At 37.8% G+C, this 23,340-nt stretch overlaps 1 protein-coding gene across 6 annotated transcripts in view; it reads right to left on the bottom strand.

The window, feature by feature from the left end:
* SMCHD1 (structural maintenance of chromosomes flexible hinge domain containing 1) overlaps window positions 1-23,340 on the bottom strand; it is a 90,941-nt gene that overhangs the window by 27,028 nt on the left and 40,573 nt on the right. For all 6 annotated transcript variants that reach the window (XR_005102971.1, XM_037379086.1, XM_037379087.1 and 3 more), the window contains 11 exons: window positions 17,059-17,203; window positions 16,660-16,756; window positions 13,473-13,545; window positions 11,064-11,203; window positions 9,858-9,992; window positions 8,770-8,997; window positions 7,926-8,074; window positions 5,930-6,018; window positions 4,695-4,813; window positions 3,273-3,440; window positions 1,870-1,995 (listed from right to left, as the gene is read on the bottom strand). Coding sequence is in view for 5 of the 6 variants with exons in the window: in XM_037379086.1 (XP_037234983.1) it covers window positions 1,870-1,995; window positions 3,273-3,440; window positions 4,695-4,813; window positions 5,930-6,018; window positions 7,926-8,074; window positions 8,770-8,997; window positions 9,858-9,992; window positions 11,064-11,203; window positions 13,473-13,545; window positions 16,660-16,756; window positions 17,059-17,203 (1,469 nt within the window). In the remaining variant the exon portion in view is untranslated. The remainder of the gene's footprint in view (window positions 1-1,869; window positions 1,996-3,272; window positions 3,441-4,694; window positions 4,814-5,929; window positions 6,019-7,925; window positions 8,075-8,769; window positions 8,998-9,857; window positions 9,993-11,063; window positions 11,204-13,472; window positions 13,546-16,659; window positions 16,757-17,058; window positions 17,204-23,340) is intronic.

Here is a 23,340-nt window from a genome sequence, read left to right as displayed (position 1 = left end):
TGGAAGGCAGCATTGTAAAGATATACTAACAAAATTGCCAGACATTTCATAACATCTTTTGAAGAATATATTCAACTCAACAAAATAAGCCCATATTTGAAATTACTGTACATTGCAGAATGGAAACTTAATTTTTACAGGAACCAGTGCTTTCTGCATTTCAACTATTTATCTGCACACAAAAGTTTAGTGTTTCTGTTCAGCCATACTAATTTAGTTCTAGACCTGTAAGACAGAGAATGGAGTACAGGAAATGCATGCTGCAACTGCAGAATATCAGGCTTAGGAAACTTAAGAGAATGGGATATGAAATACAGACAGACAGATTATCTGAGAACTTCCCTTCCCAGAAGCTTCTCATTTCCTTTGGGAGACTGTGCATACAACCTATTTGAAATGCCAAGGCAAGACAGTTCTCTAAAGAGGTTCTCCAAGATACTCATGAATACTGACGTGACATGTGTTCAGCAAGTATGCAGTGGATTGCTCTGCTAACCTATGAAAGTAACTCTTAGAAACAATACTAGTTTCAGCTCTGGGAGACCACACCGCAATAAACACACTGTAAAAATGATCCACCTTGACTTTCAGAACACTTTCTCCTGGGCACATCCCACTTGGATAAAGAGCATGCAGAATTTCTAAAACATGCTGCTGGTCCTCCCTGGAGGAAGACATAATATCTGAAGAGACACACCATGCCACCACTGCATCTCTTTGATCAGGCAGCACAACCACACAGCGTTACTGTCAAGGCTGTATGATCTCTCAAGAACCACAGAACTGGAAGTCCTAAGAATTGCAGCTGCCACCATAAAGGCAGTAGTTAGGGCAAAAAAACCCCATCCCAAACTATGAGGCAGGCTTCTATGCAAGAGATTCAAGAAAGCCAGAAGAATGTTCAAGATATAAAGAAATTTCCTTAAAAAAAAAAATTCCAACAAAAATAAGTAATAGTAGCATAGTTAAATTGGGGGCAAAGGTGAGGCCGTGGCACAGCTCCTGACAGGTGAGCAAAATGAAGTTCTTGGCTGCTGTGTGTTTGGAGAGAACCGAGGGGCACAAATGCATGGCAAGCGGGAACAAGACCAGCCCTGCATGAAAAAATGTCATGTCCAGAGGTGGATGAATATATCTCGTACGATAATGTACACACTCAATATAACAGTGTCTGCACCAACAGGAATGTTTGACAGTTTGACTTTTTTTTTCCCCAGTAACAAGCACAAAAATTTTAATGAATGGAGTATTCTGTCAAACTCCTTTTCTTCACATAGACCAATACGTAAACCATCTGACACTCATACCTTACTATAGAAAGGCCAGTAACTACTTAAATCAGAGTTAATTTACATCCTCATAATTTTAATTTGGTTTATACTGCCAATGCTTTTCACAGGGATAATCAAGTACAGAGCAAACCTGCTGGCTACCTTTACATACAGAGCTAAGTCACACATTTAGGAACAACAATCAAAGAACCACCAGATAAAAATAATTTCATTGCCAGTTTGGACCATATCATCGTTATTATTATCATCCAGTAAATTACCTCAGATAAAGTGGGGGATGGACTGGGGTGGTATGGCATGAAGAATTTGGAGAAAGGTTCAGAAGAAGATCCAGAATGTGTACTAATTACACTTGGACACTGTACTACAGGAATTTGTTATATTTGTGGTTGTTTGATGAATGAGACCTGAGCAATCTGTCCTGGGAACAGTTTACATTACTTGTTGACACTACTATTATATGAGATTAATTATTCTTTTGTGCCCTTACAATATTTTATTTCAAAAAATGTGAAAATGAGATACAACAACAAAAATTTGTGTTAAACAAAGTTCACGTAGTAAGACCTATGCTTACCTTTAAGTTGTTACTCTTTGTGAGGCTGATTTTGACATTAGGTTCAGGAGATGGATTTCCCCACTGATCACATAGCTGAACAATAATGGGCTTCTGCAATTCTCTACCATTAATCACTGCAACAGGCTGGAAGAGATATAAATGCATTATACTAGTCTGTTCTAGGTATATCAAGACATTCATGGCAGGTCAGGAATCCCCCGCGCAATACTGTCCACCTCTTCCATACTATTTGTCTTCCGTAAAAGCTAGACCATGACAGAACTGTAAAACTCCAGGAAGGTATTTCTAGAGTTTTCCCATCTGCATTCTCTTGTCATTACAAAATGCACTACTTGAATTGAATTGTGTGCGTTACTTGTGTTGATGTAAGTAAAAGGAAGGATGTGCTTATGAAGAGGCTTATCAGTTTCCTTGTTGGAGAAAGAGCAAACGGCCTAGAACTTTAATCTTCTGATATACCCTGACAGCTTTCTAGAGACTGACAATAGTTGATACTCCCCAAGCCTTCTGTTTCACTTTTTCCTTCAGTAACTTCCTTCTCCATTTTCCCAACGTGCCAATCTTTATTCCTGTTCTCCATGCAGAGATCCAATTTTCTTTGACCTGCTTCCACTCCCCTATTTTGCTTTCTACTGCAGCTTCAGCACTATCATTTGAATAGCCTAAGTCAACATTGAAAAATTAAAAAAAAAAACCAAACCAGCAAATAAATAGATGGCATCAAAAATCTCCATCATTTTCATTTGATATATGTTTGATATATCAAGTATATATTTGATATATACTTTCTGACTGTAAACACTTGAAACTAAAGTTGATTTAGAACTGCCTTCCTACATCCTAAATATCAGAAAAACCCAGCAACAAATAAAGGAGAAATGAGCTGCCAACTATTACTACCAGTGAAGACAGTATCTTTGGTGAACAGCAGTGAAGATGGGTGTTAGGATCCAGCCCACAGTAAAATTGCTGCACCAAAGAAAAGAAAAATACATCATCTGTAGAAGGGCAAATGGGACAGAATAAACAACGTAAAACATTAAGGAATGCAGTGTTATAAACACACACATATGAGTTAGATTACACCAAAATAAGTTTACTTTTAAAAAACAAATATAGTTAGCTATTGCATGAAAAGTGTGTCACATCTACAGACCCACTTAAAACATGTCTATATAATTGGACAGATGCAAAACACTTAATTTTGCTTGTGTTATGTTGTCAGGTATAGAATAAAAAAAGTCTCTAGAGCTGTCACATTCTCAGAGATTTTAGAAGTATCAATACTAAGGAACCAGGGTTTTCATCTTAGTATCCTCTGCTCCAAAAAGCTCTGGAAATAGAAGACCTGCTGACTAGTGACCCCATTGCTTCTTTCAAACCAAACCCATTCAACTTACCTTTTCTAACTCTGGCCAATCCACAAGCTGCAATTTAGCAGGGGGTCCTGCAGTTAAATTTACTCTAAGAAAGTCAGAAAATTCTCGCCAAGCGAAGCACAATTCTTTGCTTCCAAGTACACAAGGTTTAAACCGAATACCTTTTACTCTCATTGTCAGAGTACTTTCCTATTGAGAAATAAAAAGATTTTATCAAGAACAAATACATATAATTTATTCGTCTTGATCAATATGGTATTTTAATATTTATGTCCACTAGACACTATTTGCTGTTTTTATTGTGAGACAGTGGACTAATAATTCAACTACAAGTTCTGTATCTTTCGTTAGATTTAAATGGACTTCTTGTGTGAGAAGTGATCAGGAACCTGTTTTTCAATGTATAATAGTTATGTACAACTTAGTTATATCCAACATGTTTGTCCTGGTTTCAGCTGGGACAGAGTTAATTTTCTTAGCAGCTGGTGCAGTGCTGTGTTTTGGATTTGGTGTGAGAACAATGTTGATAGGACACTGATGTTTTTAGTCATTGCTGGGTAATGTTTACAGTAAATCAAGAACCTACTGGAAGCTGGGAGGGGACACAGCCAGGACAGCTGACCCAAGCTAGCCAAAGGGATATTCCAAACCATGGGATGTCATGCAGGGTATATAAACTGGGGGGCTGGCCAATCGCTGCTCGGGGCCTGGCTGGGCATCGGTCAGTGGGTGGTGAGCCATTGTATTGTGCATCACTTGGCTTCTTTCCTCCCTTTCCTTTGGATTTCACTCCTTTCCCCCTTCCCTCCTTTTCATTATAATTGTTAGTGTTATTATTATTGTTGTTGTTCTTTCATTTTTAAAAAGTTTATTTCAATTATTAAATTGTTCTTATCTCAACCCTTGAGTTTTACATTCCTTTCTGATTCTCCACCCATCTCTCTGGATGAAGGGGGTCTGTGTGAGTGGCTGCATGGCACTTAATTACAGCCAGGGGTTAAACGACGACAATATTTTAAAAGCTATAGAATCCATTTTGTATTAAACTATGGCAGACAATATCATTAGTCTGTTCTACAAGGTTCTTCAAAAGATCATAAAATCAACTGTACCATCATAAATAAACACAGAAGACTAAAAATAAGTTAGAGGAAAAGATATAGAATGATGGACTAGAAACAAGGCAAACCTGACTCAAGCATGAACTGAACTGGTCCCCGTATTGTATATATGCAGCAGTGACAAGAGTTATAACAGATGCTGCTGTATTCCTTAGAACAGGATCATGTTTTTAATGCTTTAAGTCTCTATCTTCTCACAGCTTACCGATTAGTTTTTAATTTTACTACCTTTCCAGTTTTGGTTCAACTGTGTGTGACAGAATTGAGACAATTACCATACAAAGGCCACAGAGAAATAAACTATATGACATCTTATAAATACCTGCCAAGATATTTTCAAATTTGATTTATCAAGTCCAGGCCCAGAAACTCCAAGGGAATTTACACATGCAGACGTCACTGTCTGAACCTGATTTCCATACTGATCTGTAATCATTACATCTGTTAAAAAAAGGTGATCATTTAAATGATTATTAACATGATCATATCAGCAGCTGCTTAATGACTTTAACATACAGAATATACATGTATACAATATACACACCATATAGAGAAAATTTACCTGAGTATCACTGAATCACAGAATGGCTGAGGTTGGGAGGGACCTCTGGAGGTCACCTTGTACAATCGCCCTGCTCAAGCAGACCCACCTAAAGTCAGCTGCCCAGGACTGTGTCCACACAGCTTTTGAATATCCCAAGAATGGAAACTCCAAGATCTCTGGACAACCTGTGCCAGTGCTCAGTCACCCTCACAGTGAAAAAGTATTTCCTGGCGTTCAGAGGGAAGCTCCTGTGTTTCAGTGTGTGCCCACTGCCTCTAGTCCTGTCACTGAACACCACTGGAAAGAACCTGGCTTTATCTTCTTTACACTCTCTCTTCAGTTATTTATATACATTGATAAGATCCCCCTATCTTGTGGGTATCAAAAGGGGATAAAGTGTCTGTATAGTCATATCACATATTTGTGCTTCCCACTTTTTCTCAATAAAAACTCTTGCTATAAAGTTAAAAGAAAAACAAACCATAAAATTGAAAGCTGTTTTTCAACCTGTTAAGTTTGTCCTGTGTGCTTTTCTTTTGCTCACACACAAACTTTTAATGTCCCAGAATACTGTAAGAATTTTCAATTTCTTACTATGCCACGTAGCAACCGCCTACAGAAACTGAAGAATGAGAAGACTGATCCCTAACATGTCGTCTTCTTAGGTTAAAGTTAACCTTGAAATGTTTCACTTTGAATTCCATGCCTTTGAAATAGTCTGAACGCTGTTATGGCCTGTAAGATTTCAGAATATATGAACTAGAAAAAATTTACAAACAATTTGAACTCGGTGTGATGTTCAGACTAAGGCAAATTTTATCGAGAGTAACTACAGAATTGTAGAATGGCAATTAGAGAAGTCTGATCATCCTTCTATGAATGAGAATATAAACCTGCCTTTTATATTAAAACAGTTGAAGATAATTCACTCTTGATGACATCTGTATACATAAGAGGTTAAGAAACTACAAAGAAAAAGTATCTTACAAAAAATAGAATATGCAAATACTCACCGATTTCACTTTGTAGTTCTTCACCCACCTGCAGTGTGTTTGGTCCTTTCAATTTACATTTGATGTGCTTGGGTTCATCAGGACGTGGTCTAAGTCAGCATATGAAAATTGACTTATAATCATTCTCAAGAAGGTAATCATTTATAATAGCAGGCATGATAAAGCATAGAGCAGTTATCTCTTATTTGTGACTGGAATAATATTTTTTTTTTAATTTGATCCTTGCATATATTTACAGCATCAAGCCTTGTACGCACAAGTTACATAGCTTTCACCCCAACCTTATTCAGAGCGAGTTTATCAGACACTACTTACACAGCAAACCACAGCAACGCTATGAGATTTTACCTTATCTGTAATAACTTGCCAACCAGTATTTTACCAAAGATCAGATCATTAGCCAGATAAAGCAGAATTCAAGTTTTGAGTATTTTGTCTTGAAAAAACCCACCATCCCCAACACCTATAAGTCAAAGTAACATACAATTGCCTAAATACTAGAATACATCTACTACTGTAAAATCAATTATAATACCACATTAATCTTGATATGTACATACTAAGGTATCATAGTGTCTCTTGCTACAAAAATATTTGCTGACTTCTTAAGGACTTGATTACAACTAACATAGCTTAAATTTTTTGGTGATACAGTTTTTCCTTAAAAGCAAAACAAAACCAGAGCACATCACAAAAATTATGGATAAGATGAAGAACTGTAAAAAAAGAAAAATAAGATTTACATTTCCTCTTTTGCTACGACAAAGCAGAAGTCATCAGCCTAAACTATGCCTAACACCTGTCTCTTGAAAATATTTTCTGGGATGCTTTTAAACAATCTCAGCCTTGCCTTCCATTTACTTCATGAAGGTTAACATAAGTTATGTGCTGGCTCCCCAAATATTTGAGAATTATCTGGCATCTGTAAGATTCTTTTGTGTGTTCTAAGCTAAAAATGACATGAGATCTTTAAAAATCCCATTAGATTTAACCTCCAGTTAATTTTCATAACTGCAGTAGTATAATCCCTAAATAGAAGTTCCCTGATCTGAGACTGCTTTTCAAAGACAAGCAAAATTATATTAAAGATATTAAATCAATCAATCCATTTTTCTAATTCTTTTCAAGAAGGGAGGTATCAATTCAGCCTGCTTTTCTGCTCTTCTTAAATTAAAAAAATACTACTTAACTGAAAAATTTTCTGTCTCTGACAGTACTGCATCATGAACAGCATTTTACAATATTTTAAAGAATCTTAATGCTTGGTCATGTGATTATTCTTTTTTTTTTTCTACTGCAGATCTGTGAAAGGTCTAATTGCTGCAAATCTACCCCTGCATCAGTGTGCTGTGAACCAATTACTTAATTTTAACCTATTTAGAACACATGAAATACATCCAATTCTAAATGACTTTAGTGTATCTTAACAAACTTTACGAAGATACAGTAAGTAGAACTATCTGCCTGGACTCACGAAGAGTGATAAACAGGCAATTTTTAAAGTTCAGTTTACAGCCTGTCACTTTTGATGGACACGAGATGCAGGCATCCAGCATTTGTCTAGATAAATACTATCTTTAGCTTCAAAGTAATAATATCTGTAACGGTAACAATTAATTAATAGTGATATTTTTATTTGGTAACCAGTGAATGGACTCTTCAGTAAAATTAGTTATTCTATAAGCTAATGTTTATTGGAAGTTTTCAAAGATAGCAATAATCTTCGTCAGTGTATGTAGACTACTTACACTACTTACAGAAGTGATTGCAGGGCTGGATAAAAACAGATTGTAATTGACACTTTCACACAGCTAATGTTCTCATCTGTAAATGATTTGCATAAGAAAACCCCTACTCAACCACCCATACCTACGTTCTCCTGTTTGCCAACTGCTTATATTATTTCAGCTTCTGAAGAAAGATTTTTTTACCCCATAGTACAGATCTACAATCCTTTGCCAACAACATAATAAAGAATTATTTCAAATTAACAAACCTGACTGTAAATGCACTCTCCAAAGACACGTGGACATCAAGATAAGTAATTAGACAGTAACGTACATCTTTTACCGATGTTGGTACTTTCACATCAGGTAATAATCCCTGAATCAACTGTTCTCTGTTAATTCTAGGTGTCCAGTTAACCTAAAATTAAAATTTCTCAAATTAATCAAAAGCTAAATTATTAGTGACTAGCTACATAATACATTTGTGGGCATACTCAATATGCTGAATTAACATACAGGCAATAGAAGCTTCCAATGAAAGCCTGGGCATTTTCCAACAGTAACCAATGCTGTCTTCCCAGACACAGAAAACTACTCTAACCCCCCCCAAGCAAAACATATATTGAGTTTCCCTTGCTTAATCTTGAGTTAGGAAACATCCGATTCTGGAAAACCTCACCAAAAGAAGTGTTACGTCTGGTGAAGCTCTACCTTTGTATTATGTACACAAAGGGATAAGATAGGTAGGCAAATCTTTATGAAGAAACATGCCTATTCAAGGTTCTTGAATGTTGGGAAAACCCTACATCTGACGAATCGTAATTATGTCAGAATTATTTTCTTATGTTTAGGAGAAGCACTGGAAATTACTAACCTGCTTTTCATAATACTACCCTGAAGTGTTATTTAACCTTTAATTAAATGCCTTTATCTCATCAAGGACACAATTTTAATGAAATTATTATTAAAAATTTATTAAGCAGAGTGAAATTCCCATGTTTAATAATACAGTCTTGAGGAATATTATTTCATAGTCTGATGTCTATGGATTTTAGAGACTCAGCATTGTATCTCTCAGCCATATTATGCTGCTGTTTACTCAAAAGTACTTGCCTTGATTTTTTCTGCCACAGCTGGAGTTATATGTATCTCCCTTTCTCCTTCATCATACATCTGAAATATAAGGTTGCGCATGATATCACCAGCAACCCAACTAATTTCATCCTGATGTTTAATTTGAATAGCTTTTTGTCCGTCCATACTTAAGACCTGCAGTCTTGCAACACGACTGCTAGGAAGAAGTTTAATAATCTTTTCCACTGGTGGCACATCTTTACAACTCTATACATGAGGAGAAAAAAAATAATTAACATATTAAGTATACTTCTATGCATAAATATCACTCCATAATAACCTATGACACTACTCTGGATTATCAGGTGTGACCTGGTGTCCAAACATGAAATCAGCTTGAATTGTGAAAAGTAAATCAAAAGGACATGCAAGAATACTTACAACTTTTAACAGGTATTAGAATTGATGCTATTTAGAAAACATTTTCTGTTCCAAAAGTACTTTGCTATACAATTTACAATATATGTTTTAAGAGTACTCGTAAATATCCTTTCATATAGGTCGTCTTGCCATATTAGTATTTGTTTACACATTTTTCAGTACGTTTTCTCCAGCAGCATGGCTCTACAGACTACTCGAGAACCGGGATGTTCAACAACATTTAAAAAATTCAAAATTCCAAGAGCTTTAAGACTGAATTGCTACTCTTGCAAAACTTGATTTTTAACCTCTGAAAAAAATGTATCTCTTCTTCACTTAATTTTTGGGGAACCCATTGCCATACCTATTTGGGCTCTAAGTGTTTATGCAACGAAGGCATTTGTTAGAAGGATCCAGGGAGTAAAAAAGGGAAGAAAAATCCCAGAAATAATGCATATTTCTGAAATATGCTAGGGATTTTAGAAATAAAGAGTAAGATGTGAAGAAAAAAATGGAAGAAATACTTTGCTTTTTTATGATTACCCAGAGAGGAAAAAGGGCAGACACCGATTATCAGACTTATGGTAACTAGAACAGTAACTTTTGGAGGTTAAGTTCATTCATAAAAGACTTCAGCACACTAGCAAGACAGTACAATAAACTGTTTTCAATCTTTTGTTCAACCAAACATCCAAATCAATACTTACAGGTATTTCAATACTTGCTTTCAGTATCTGGTCTTTCTTGATATTCTGTACATGTATAACTGTACCAGTTAAAATGTTTGTTCCTGCATTACTGCAGTCCACAGAATACACAGGAAGGTCTGAAGCACCTGAAAACTAAAATGTAAAATTAAACTTCAGGTTTCCTTCACAGAACCAATAGGATTATTCCAGAAATTATTCTTTATATAAGTCCAAATATACATAAGATTATGTACAGATAATTTTGATAGATTTCAGTCTTCCAGAAGCCTGCAAGATCAACACCTATGGGTTTTTTTCCACAGGTTATAAGAGATGTGTGGGAGAACCGAAGAAGTTATAGAAGTAAGAATTAAAATCCACTCAACTATTTTGTATTAATTCATAAACACTAGTCTCTTAGCCTCTCATAAACATAAGACACCTATGAAATCTCTTTTGCCACTATGGCAATAAATTAACTTAAGTTGTCAAATAAACCTCCTTTTCATTAATTTTCAAAAAAAACCCACACACCTTAAACAGAATTTAAATATCAAGTTCAGTATGTCATCATACTACTGCAGATCCAGTCTACATGAAGAGTAGGTATGTGCATAAAGTGTAAATGGAATGCAGACTATTTTGCAGTGGGAAAAGCATTTTTTTATTTGTTTACCTGGTCTTGCTGGAAGATTGATTTCAGTAGAATTGGAAAAGTAATTTCCTTGACTTAAAAAAAAGCACCCTAGGTCCAAAAGGGTAAAAGTTTTTTTTACTTCTACAAGCCACAGTAACACCTGCATTCCCTTCTGAACTTAGGTAAATACTTATGATTAAGTCTTATCTGATATTATTTTTAGGCAATAGACTTGCATTTTCATCTTAAAAAAAAAAATAAAATCAAAAGCAAGCTGTATGAAGGTTTTTTTTTCCTGAACAGATGTCAGCATTGTATGTCACAAATCTGACCTAAAATACCTTAAAATTGTAGCTATATATGCTCACATAATTTTCTTTTCTATTTCTAAGGCCAGGTTCCTCTGATTCTGAAACTTACTGAATGACTCATAAAGCAAGAGTTAGTTATGTCTACCAAGCTATAGAAACTTCAAAAGCATTATTAAAGGTAATAAATTCTATCTAGATGCCAAAATAGGCTCTTTTGCCAGCCCTTTAAAAAGCAAGTATCAAAATTCTTGCGAGACATAATGAAATGCAGTTTACCTTACAATGAACTATCAGCTTGGGCTGTGCTGTTATATTCCCTGATTCATCCAGTACTTCAACCTGAAAGGGGAAGGCTGTACCATTTTCAATCTTTAGAATCTCAGAATCTGGTTTTACTTTCAATTGACAAGGAGGACCTGTTAAAATGCAGGATTGCAGAACAGTGGTTATATTTTAGATAACTTGTGAGACACTGAATTTCAGTTTTTGCTATCTCAAAAAGTTTTTAAAGCCAAGCTACCAAGATTTCTGGTAACAAACCATTTAGACTAATCCAAGTGCATTGCTTTATGCAGAGAATTTCTAGACACTTCCTGGCTTTCAATACATACTGCCTGCCAATCTTCTGAATTAATTCAGCAAGAGACAGTTAGACAAACATGATGAACTTCAGCACATACAAGGTGTAAACACGTAACACAGTGCTATTTACATAGTATACAGATCCATTCATCAAAAAGAAACTTGGGTGCTTTCTCCTGACCGGTTAAAACCAAATATATTAATGTTGAGACACCTGATCAATTGATGGGCAGCAGTTTAATTACCAAAGCCACCACAGCTACAACTTACATGGAAAGGAAACGAAAAGAAAATGTTGTTGGCATTATTTGGATAGTAAAGTGAACCTATTCAAGTAAGTCTACCCCTTGAACATGTAACTAACCACCTTAAAAATAGAGAAAGAAGTAACAGATTACTATTAAAGGAAGAGTTCTGAAGGAACAAAGAAGCCCATTTTTCAGAAACATCCTTTATGCATCATTCATTAAAACTTCCATTTCAAACTCACTGGCTGAAGAACAGGAAAAGACTGAAATAGCTTTCATTCACTCCTTCCTTAAAAAACAGCTTTAAGAGCCAAGGATAAGTCTAATGAGAAGAAAGAGGTAGCAAAGCATCTCTACATTGCCAAAAGCGAAAGATTCTAATGAAGGATGAAGTTGCCTCCAGCCCAAGGTAAATACTAAGCAATATAAAAGTCAGATCATTCCACTCCATTTTACACATGAAGCTGTAGCTCCTCAAGAGATAAAGAATAATGGAATAAACTGTGCATTGCTGCTCTTACAAAGCTTGAAGTACACAATTTGTCTGCAAAATGCATGGGAAAGCCTGTAATTTGTAATCTGGGAGACCAAAAATCAGCCTTCAAACTATACCTTATATCCGAAATCCAGAAAAACTCAGGTAATGAAGTAATATGATACCTGTTATCCCTCATAAGGGAATCCTTAGAACCAAGGCATCCACAAGACATAAAAACCTGGTAAGGGCAGTAGACTTGCATGGGTCAGGGCAATCCCAAGCACAAATACAAACTGGGCAGAGAATGGATTGAGAGCAGCCCTGAGGAGAAAGACCTGGGGGTGTTGGCTGACAAGAAGCTCAATATGAAGCATGTGTTTGCAGCCCAGAAAGCCAATCTTATCCTGGGCTGCATCAAAAGAAGCATGACCCGCAGGTCGAGGGAGGTCATTATCTCTCTCTGCCCTGCTCTTGTGAGACACCACCAGGAGTACAGCGTTCAGCTCTGGGTCCTTCAACATACTGACATGGACCTGTTGGAGCAGGTCCAGCAGAAGAGCCACGAGGATGATCAGAGAGCTGAAGCACCTCTCCTATGAAGTCAGGCTGAAAGAGCTGGGGCTGTTCAGCCTGGAGGAAGACTCCAGGGTACCTAAAGGGGGCCTACAAGAAAGCTGGAGAGGGACATTTTATAAGGGCATGCAGTGATAGCACAAGGGGTAATGGCTTTAAACCAAAAGAGGGTAGATTTAGGTTAGATATGAGGAAGAAATTCTTCACTATGAGGGAGCGAGGCACTGGAACAAGTTACCCAGAGAAGTTGTGGATGCCTCACCCCTGGAACCGCTCAAGGCCAGGCTGGATGGGGCTTTGAGAAATCTGGTCTAGTGGAAGGTGTCCCTGCCTATGGCAGCAGGGCTGGAACTAGATGATCTTTAAGGTCCCTTCCAACCCAAACCAATCTACAATCCTTAAGTCATTCACAAGATGTTCTCTACAGGAAGAACAGGTCAACAGAGATTACTACAGGTTAATGGGCTCAATTCTGAACAAAAATGAGAAGAAATTAATTCATTCAGTGGTCAAGGTTAGAAAAAGATCTCCAATAATTAAAACAAAGTGAAAATCAGTCTCAAGTAAGCAGACAAATTCCAGTTGCTAGAATGACAGACAAGACTGGGCTGTGAGTTTGATTTTATTCCCGCTAGGAAAGACATGCCCTTAGCTTTATTTAGCTTCACTCACTACCTGGATGAGCTACAATATCCTTTTTTATGCCTCAGTAAATGTTTTATCTTCTTGGGAGAAGAAGCATTTCATTAGTAGTGTCAGAATAATTGTCAACAGAAATTCACTAAATATTTTAAGGATGCTTACCAGGCTGCAATCTTATTTTAAAGATTTGTGTGTCTTCTTTCAAACCAGGAAGAGTAACCTTCAGGTTAAAGTTCTAATGAAAAGAATATTTAAAATATTAACCTTAAACAAAACAGATCATAAATCATCTCACATTGTCTGTCAATTCAAATACATTTAAATTTCAGAAGTCTGTCCAAATTTTATCATACTGCTACATAAATCAAGATTATTTTTTTTTCCTGTACTAAGATCTGTCTTTTTCATATTATTCCCAGAGATGTTCAATCCAGGATTTGCATGTTAAACTACACTGTTCTGAAACCATTAAAAGCAGCTATCATAACTAGTGGGTTTTAGAGAAAGGGTCTGCAAGTTCTGTGTTCATTATTCCTTAGCCAATTGCCTGAAGCAAGGCACCACAATTACTATCCATGTCACCTTTGAAATAAGGCCATAGGAAAAACAACTGCATCATTAAAACCAATTTTCACATTAAAATCAAGAGAATGAAGCAGTCTAATCCATGAGCTTAAAAGCTCCAATTGTAAAAGACTAGTTGCATTGCAGATATGAGAATTTCATATTTTATATATTTGAGAATATTTCATTGCAATTCATGAACTGTCATTTGTATGTGTTCAGAAACGCTGCCTCTGGAAAGGTTCAGTTCTGTAATCCTGGTTTATGCCCTTCCCATGCCTCACAGGGTATATGCAGCATTAACACCTTGTAGATTGGATGAAAACAATCAGGCAATTGTTTTGGCTTGCTGGGTAAGAGAAGCAGAAAGTACCATGAGGCCTGGGCAGGTGCATCACAACTGCAGCCACATCAAATAAACTCGCCAACTGATGGTTGGCCACACAAACGCATAAAAACTCTCCAGCTCCAACCAATCAGCCAACCATGCTGGTCTGCCTGCCAGCCAAGGAGCACAGATCAGCTGGAGTTTGATTAAAACAAACAGGTGAATCACAAGAAAAGGGGAAGGCAAAATACACTAAAGGTACATGTTGGGGGACTTGGGAAAAATAAGGTAGGGAATAAAAACATATGAAACCAGTATAGCTGACAGCTGACATTTAATGTCAACAAGTCAAATTCTTCAGTAATTCATTCAGTCAAGCTTTGTATTCAGTACTAGACACTCCTCCTATGCTCCCCTTCATTTAGTTTCAACCCCTTTACTGCAATACTCAATTTTACTTATTGCCTTCTTAATACTGCACTATCTTCTGCCTCTAATTAATCAGTTTACATCTTTAACTTCACTCCTTTTAATCTTAACATCTGTGTCATCTAGGTAAGTTCCTTCCCCTTATCCTTCATGACCCCTGTTATCTACTTTCCTTTGGCATTCAAGTCTGGTTCTATGTATATTTTAGTACTTTAAAATGTAAAGAATAAAGAGATACTATTTTCCTTTTTTAAACTCTCTTCTTCACCCTTCTCCTGACTATTAAAAATCCTACAAGGCAGCAGTCCGCTTGATATTGCTTACACACCAGACTTAAAATTTTCTCTTTGATTCCACCCACAATCAAAACATACTTATCTGTCTTGACTGGTTTGGGTGGAATTAAATCAATGACTACAGAAGTAAATGAAGTCTGCTTTCTTTTTCTTCTCCATCAGTGTTTCCTTCATTGACGACGGTGATATTTTTTATTTATCTCAAGTTTCTTGTCTCCATTTGACATGATTACTCCTTCAACATTTTCTCCTTAACTCTTCTGTCAGGAAAACATTAATTTTTCCCATGCTCTCAATTCCTCTTTTTGTTCTCTCATTCTCTTTCTCCTTCTAAATTCTCTCCAGAATCCTTATTACTAGCTGTCGCTCTGAGATACTTTAGCTGTTCTACTACAATTTCAAAATCAACTTTTAAGGTGCTGAAAATTTCTGTATTCTTCTTTGCTTCTCATTTTAAAGCACTGAAAATTACACTGTATTTATGATTTAAAATTATCTGCTGTTTTTACTCTGTTGTCCCACCACCCTGCTTTTTGTCATTATTTTTCATTACCATCTTAAACAGTCCTTTTTTCATATAAATTAGAACCACTACTTTCAGTGCCAGCTCCTGAACAGTCTCTGAAATTTTACACAATTAAGCAACATGAGAAAATAACACCTCTTCTTTTTCATTATTATATTATGGTATTATTTCTGTATGGCAAGCTCCTTAAATGAGTCTTGGTCTTAGCCCTCACCACATTTATGTCTTACTACAGCCTGGCGCTTTTACTCCTACATACCTCTCCCATGACCCACCTCTATCTTCTGTCATTATTCTTGTTCTTCACCTTAAAGGCTGAGCTTTGCCTACAAAACTTACTACATTGAACACCCTCCAGTTTTCAATAAACAGATATATGCTCCCTCTTCTCTTTACACACCTTTCCACCAGCAGCATTATTTGCTTTTTCCTAAACAACAATATCAACAGTGTAATAAGGTACATTCAGCTACCTCAGTTCCTAGCTTTGTCTTTACTACGCTAGACATCAAATCTAAATGAAAGGATTAAGACCTGGTTAAAATACGTGTAAATATACCATATACATGATTTTAAAATTATTTTTTAGGACTATTTTATCATGTAACATGGTTTTGGTTTTACAGTAAATTAGAAGCTTCAGTAGGTGCTGAGAATCCATCAGTAACAGGTTGCACTTGGATGACATATTTGCTACAGAAGTGAAAACAGCATTCTGGAAACATCTAGAGAAGTTTAAGCAGTTACCACGCATATTAACTATTACTACTTATTATCTCAAATACAAGAATGAAATACTTTAGTGCTCCCTATGCTATTTCAGCATGAAAGTCACCAGGATGATTTGGCTTAAACCAATTTGAGCACCAGTTTAAACTAAAACTGGCTGATTTAGCATGCTGGGTACACTACCACACACCCATGTGTTGCTCAGCTCCTTAACTCCAGTCCCCTCAGCTAACAGAGTGCAGCTGTGGGAAAGACGAATTGCTCCAGGTAGAGCTGCAAGAGATCAGTTGAAAATATCCCAAGAACTACCTGTAGTCATTAGCATAGACCAAACTTCGATAACACTATGTGACAACTCATTTTACACAAAAATCATTTGTTCTGTGGTTTGGTGGTGGTTTGTTTTTTTTTTTTCTTTTTTTTTTTTTTCTTTTTTCCCCCAAATATGCTACTTCAAGTTTAAATTCATAAGCCTACCTTGCCCTGGCAACTATTTACACAGCCTTTAGCAGTAACACCTTTAATGATGCACTTTGCTCCTGTAGTTACTTCTTCATACTGCAATGTCAATCCACTAGGAAAATATATAGAAAACAAAACAGAATCAATTTAAAAATAAACACATATACATTATTTTAAAAAAAATTTATTTTAAAAATAATAACACACACACCCCAAATTACCTTGTTTTAATATACAAGATAATTTCAGATACTCTTATGGAAATAAAAGCAACAATGTCAGTTCATTTATGTGAAATGTATCCAGTATATCACTCAAACAAACTCCAAAGAATTACTGTATTAATGTCACATGAGGAAAGGACAAAAAAAACCCAACGAAAAACCAAAAAAACAAATGAGATGGTTGAATTACCTAGCTTCAAGAATTGGTTTAATATCAGTTGTCAACTGTGTTGCATGACCAAATTCATCCTGCAGTTCCAAAGGAATATTAAAAGGTACTCCAACTCGAAAAGGAAGCTCCAAAAGACCCACTGAAAATTTCTCTGGTTTGCCCTCTAAGAGAAAAGAATAACACATTTTCAGAAGGAATTACATGTGTTTACTGGCTTTTTCTTAATTAAGGCTGCAATTGAATCATGTTGTTTTCAGTCTCAAAGTAAATAGGCTGTCCAGAATATTGTTGTAATCAAATTCATGGTTAAGTGACTGACCCTGCTTTTTTAACTTACACTAATACAAACCCAATAGTTGAAACATAACAGCAGTAGACTATGGTATAAGAAACATAACAGGACAGCTAAAACTTCCAGAGTAGTTAGAGCATCAATACAGCATCTGAAAGTGGATAAATTCCCTGTGGACAGCTTTTCTTAAACATTTAATTGCTTTAATTCTGTTAAAATAAGATCATTCTCGCAACAAAACATCTTTATTCTATAACTATTCCAAATTTGAGAGACAAAGATGAGTAATGATAGCATTTGAAGAAGAAACATGAGTGCATCCTTCCTGTGAAATCTGGTCCCATTAGACTGCCTCCTCCTTGAAAAATGAGACCACAGTGGTACAAATGGGAGCTTGTAAATCAAGAGTAATGTTCTCAAACTGTCTTGACCAAGTGGCCTTTGAAAAAAGAAGCAATACAGTGTTATGCTAAATGGTGGCTAAATATCCTAGCAAATAGTTTTGGACTCAAATTAACAGGTACTTTCACTACCTACAGGTAGTTATCATTATCAGGGAGTTTCTTTTGCACAAGGTATGTAAAAATCATGGGGGGTGGCGGTGGGGGGGTGGGGGGGAGAGAAGGAAGATATTACTTGTATTGGCCAAAATTTTGTTGTTGTTGTAACCAATACATAAAGACTTTAACCTTACAGTGTTTAAAATTTTATTTACAAGTGAACAATAAAATTATAAAATGATTTCACAAAATAACAGTAAAAGAACTTCTGCACTGTCAAAGTGAGTAACTACCAAAACAACACATCTAAACGAAACCCACAACACTTAAAAGATTGACTTGGGAAGTTCAGTTTTAACTGGCATTTATGGTGATTTTTTTAGCTTACCAATAACTGTAAACACTGAGCAACAACCTGCTGTTAGAGAAATAAAATAATTTGTTTCTCAGACAAAAAAAGCTGTTGATCTCAATTCAGATTTTAATCATTCTTTTCTGGATTTTTAGTATCTCTATACATAAAAGGTCTCACAAATGTTAATATTTTGAGATATCGAGTGTGAGGATTTATGGCTGCCTCTGAGACAAAACAAAACACTGCAAAAATAAAGACTTGAAATATTCACTTTTCAAGACTGAAGATATTAAAAATGGCAAATTATCTTCTGACTAGATAAAAGAAAAAGCAGCAACAGATAGCAAAAGTTGTTTTTGGTACCACTGTGTTAAAAGTACCAAACTATTAGTTCATTAGATTTTTAGAGTATATATTCCGTTCCAAGGAGAACTGTTAATTTCAATTGTTATAGCCAAAGGAACCTTTAACTGAAGGCTGCCATGCTGCGGAAAGTACAGTACTATTGAAAAATAATTTTAAAAATACAGAATGTAACTTTGCAACTCTTAAGATTGTCTTTTTGCTTTGATAAAAAGACTAAAGAAGCAGCAACACAAGGTTCATTTATGTATTAATTCAGAGAAAGATTTTATTTTTTTTCCTTTTCTTGGAACTTCACAGAAGTATCTTCAAACTTCCATGCCAGGTTTTCAGACATATGTTTAAATAATTACTCTTCTCAAGTAATGCCAAACACTTTTTCTGTGTTATCACACAAGAATACCTCTTTCTGTTCTGCCAATAGTACTTTTGCAGAAGCTTTTAGAAGAATATGCTACAAAGAACTCTTTTCTGCCTAAAGGGTTTGAATGCAAAGCCTCTAGTTTTGTGGAAAAAATAGGAGGCTTCTGAAAGCATTTACTTTTGTCTTCTTCTTCTGGACATTTTAGCTCTACCTTCTGAACTTGTGACAAAAATATCCATTTTAATATTAAATGCAAAGGAGCTAAGTATTTTTGCCTTCCCCCCAACACTCCCTGCCCCATCCTCCTTATAGATAAAGCTCAGAGAATGGCTGAGGTTGGAAGAGTTCTCTGGGGGTCATCTTATCCAATGCCCCTGGCTCAAGCAAGGCCATCTACAGCCAGTTGCCCAGGACCATGTCCAGATGTTTTTTGAATATCCTCAACAATGGATACTCTGCAGCCTCTTGGGCAACCTGTGCCAGTGCTCAGTCACCCTCACAGTGAAAAAATATTCCCTGGTGTCTGGAGGGAACCTCTTGTGTTTCAGTGTGTGCCCACTGCCTCTAGTCTTCGCACTGGGCAGCACTGAAAAGCACCTGGCCATATCTTCTTCACACTCTCTCTTCAGTTATTTACAGATCTCTTCGAATCTTCTCTTCTCCGAGTGGAGCAGCTCCAGCTCTCCGAGCCCTTCTTCACATAAGAGATCATAGAATGGTTTGGGTTGGAAGAGACCTTAAAGGTCATCTAGTTCTAACCCCCCTGCCATGGGCACAGACACCTTCCACTAGACCATGTTGCTCAAAGCCCCATCCAGCCTTGGCCTTGAACATTAATGGGGATAATGAAACACTAACCAGGGATGAGGTATCCACAACTTCTCTGGATAACCTGTTCCAATGCCTCACCACCCTCCAGCCCCTTCATCATCTTTGTAGCCCTTTACTGGACTCTCTCCAGTATGTCCATATTTCCGCGTTGTAATGTAATGTGCTCAGGACTGGACACAGTACTCCAGCTGTGGCCTCACCAGTGCTGAGTACACCACCTCCCTCTAACCTGCTGACAACTCTCCTCCTAATGCAGCCTAAAATGCTGCTGTTCTTTGCAGCAAGGGCACACAGCTGGCCCTTGCCCACCAGGAGGACCCCCAAGTCCTTTTCTGCAAAACTGGTCTCAAGCCTGTCAGGTGCCAGCCTGTACTGGTGCATGGGGTTGTTCTTCCCCAGGTACAGAACTTTGTACTTCCTCTTGTTGAACTTCCTGTCTGCATTTCTCCAGCCCACTGAGGTCCCTCTGGATAGCAGCACAGCTCTCTGGTCTCCAATCAGCCACTCTTCTCAGTTTTGTGTGATCAGCAAACTTGACCTCCAGCTAGACTTCGTGCCGCTGATCACCACTCTCTTGAGCCAAGCCTTCTGCCAGTTGTCAGCCCACCTCACTGTCCGCTCATCCAGCCCATACTTCATCATCTTGTCTATGAGGATCTTCCAGGAGACAGTGCTAAAAGCCTTACTGAAGTTTAGGTAGACAACATCTACTGCTCACACCTCGTCTACCAAGCTAGTCATTTCATCATAGAAGGTGAATCCATGCTAACTACTTCTGATAATGACCTTGTCCTTCATGTGCCTAGAAATGGTTTCCAGGATTAGTTGCTCCACCACCCTGCCAGGGATCAAGATGAAGCTCACTGGCCTGTAGTCCCTTAGGCCCTACTTGCCCTTTTTGAAGATAGAAGGGATATTCTTTCCTCCAGTCATTCAGGCAGTTCTTACAATTGCCATGATTATTCCATTACTGAGAGTGGCCTCACAATGAATCAGCCAGCTTTCTCTGCCTCTCCCCACCCAGATCCTCTTCCACCAAGGGTATATCTTCCTTGCTCCAGACCTTCCATTGGCCTCTGAGGCCTGGGATTCCTGAAGTTCTGCTCTGCTAGTAAATATTTAGGCAAAGAAAGTGTTCGGTATCTTGGCCTTTTCCACATCCTGTGTCCCCTGCCTCATTCAACAGTGGGCCCACGTTTACCCCAGTCATCCTTTTATCACCTCCGTATTTATAAAAAAGCTCATCTTGTTTCTGACATCCCTTGCCAGGGATTCCAGTTTCAATTCCAATTAGACACTGGCTTTCCTAACCTCATCCCTGCATGCTTGTATAGCATCCTTGTATTCCTCCCAGCTCATCTGTTTCCACTTTCTATACACTTATTTTTTGTGTTGAGTTTTGCCAGGAGCTCCTTGTTCATCCATACAGGCCTCCTGGCATTTTTGCCTGGCTTCCTACTCATTGGGATAGACTAGAATTGAGCTTGAAGAAGGTGGTCTGTGAATATTAACCAGTTTTCTTGGTCCCCTATTTCGATCCAGGGCCTTATCCCATGGAACTCCACCAAGCAGATCTTTGAGGAGGCCAAAGTCTTCTCTCCTGAAGTCCGGGGTTGTGAGCTTCCTTTTTTCAAGACTGCCTTGAAACCACATGCCGAAAAAGCCCCTCTTTGTTTGCAAGTATGAGGTCCAGCAGAGCACCTGTCCTTGTTGGTTCCTCTCTCACCCGAGTCAGGAAATTGTCATTGATGCACTCCAGGAATCTCCCAGATTGCTTATGCCCTGCTGTGCTGTCCCTCCAGCAGATATCGGGGTGGCTGAAGTCCCCCCCAAAGACCAGGGTCTGCAAATATCATACTGCTTCTGGGTGGCTGTAGAAGGTCTCATCCATTTGTGCTTCCTGATCAGGTGGCCTATAGGAGACACCCCACGACAGTGTCATCCGTAGCGGTTTGCTCTTTAATATTTACTCATAAGCTCTCAGTTGGTTCATCATCCAATCCCCAGGCAGAGCTCCATGTATTCCAGCTGTTCTCTTAAACAAAGGGCAACTTCACCTTCTTGTCTTCTTGGTCTGTCTTTCCTGTATCCATTGCAACATTCCAGTTACGTAAGCCATTCTACCACATCTCCATGACTCTAGGAAGATCAAAGCCCCATTGTCTTTAACTCATCATGTTTATTCTCCATGCTGCATGCACAAGAGAGGCACCAAAGCATTCTGATTTCCCAGAAAGGGTTTTGGTGATTTCTCCATAATGGTGCCTTGCATACATGCAAACGCTGCAGGTGAGCCCACTTCAGCACCATTTTGATTTTGTGATTTTTCTGTCACATCACTTCAGGCTCTTTGCTAGTCTGTCATGTCTATCACTCCCTCACAGGGCTGCTGGTAACACTCTTCCTCCCCCATCATTCCTAGTTTAATTGCAGCTTGGGTTTTTGCCACTGCAGAACAAGGCAAAGGCACAGCATGGCAAAAGGGTTGAACAAAACTTCCTTTTGAACTGGAGACTGACAGCCAGAGACTAAGAGAAGATCTATTTTTTTTTAATATATGTAGGACACATATTTCCATTCTTATGTACAAGCACACTTACATAAAAGGGTGAGTCCTGCTGATAAGAAACTGGAGGATGTATAATCTGTAATTAGCGTATATTTTAAATTAATTTAGTGAATAAATAACTACAGATTTTAAGATGAATTATGATTACAGAATCAGAAGTAGAGATTTTTTTAAAAAATCCTATGAAATCTCATTTACAGATAACATATTACTCCTTTATAATTTACAAACAAATCGTGGTTCATACTTCTGTACAGAAAGAGCAACTTCAAGCTAGTCTACAGATTTATTCTTTTCATAAATATACGCCTATTTTCCCTGGAAATGAAGTATATTCCAAAAAAAAACCAACCCACTTCTAGAATCATTTAGGTTGAAAAGAAGCCTTATGACCATTGAATCCAGCTGCTAACCTAACACTGCCAAGTCCATCGCTAAACCACGTCCCTAAGCACCGCATCTACAAGTCTTTTAAACATCTTCAGGGATAGTGACTCTGCCACCTCCCTGGGCAGCCTGTTCCAATGCTTCACCATCCTTTCAGTGAAGAAATTTTTCCTAGTATCCAATCTAAACCTCCCCTGGCACAACTCGAGGCCATTTCATCTTGCCCTATCACTTCTTACTTAGAAGAAGACACCAACACCCTCCTTGTTACAGCCTCCTTTCAGGTAGTTGTAGAGAGCAATAGGTCTCCCCTGCATCTCTTCTCCAGGGTAAACAACCCCAGTTCCCTCAGCCACTCCCCATAAGACTTGTGCTCCACACCCTTCACCAGCTTTGTTAACTGAACATGCTCCATCCAGCACCTCCACATGGACACACTCCAGCACTTCAACATCCCTCTTGAAGGGAGTGACCTAAAACTGAAAGTATTCAAGGTGCAGCCTCACCAGTGCTGTGTACAGGGGGACAATCACCTCCCTTGTCCTTCTTGGCCACGCTGCTGGCTCATGTTCAGCTGGGCATCAACCAGCACCCCCAGGTCCTTTTCTGCCAGGCAGCTTCCCAGCCACTCTTCCCCAA

The sequence above is a fragment of the Falco rusticolus genome, chromosome 3, assembly GCF_015220075.1.
Source record: "Falco rusticolus isolate bFalRus1 chromosome 3, bFalRus1.pri, whole genome shotgun sequence".
In the NCBI taxonomy this organism is placed as follows: domain Eukaryota; kingdom Metazoa; phylum Chordata; class Aves; order Falconiformes; family Falconidae; genus Falco; species Falco rusticolus.
This window is presented reverse-complemented; position numbering and strand designations above follow the sequence as displayed.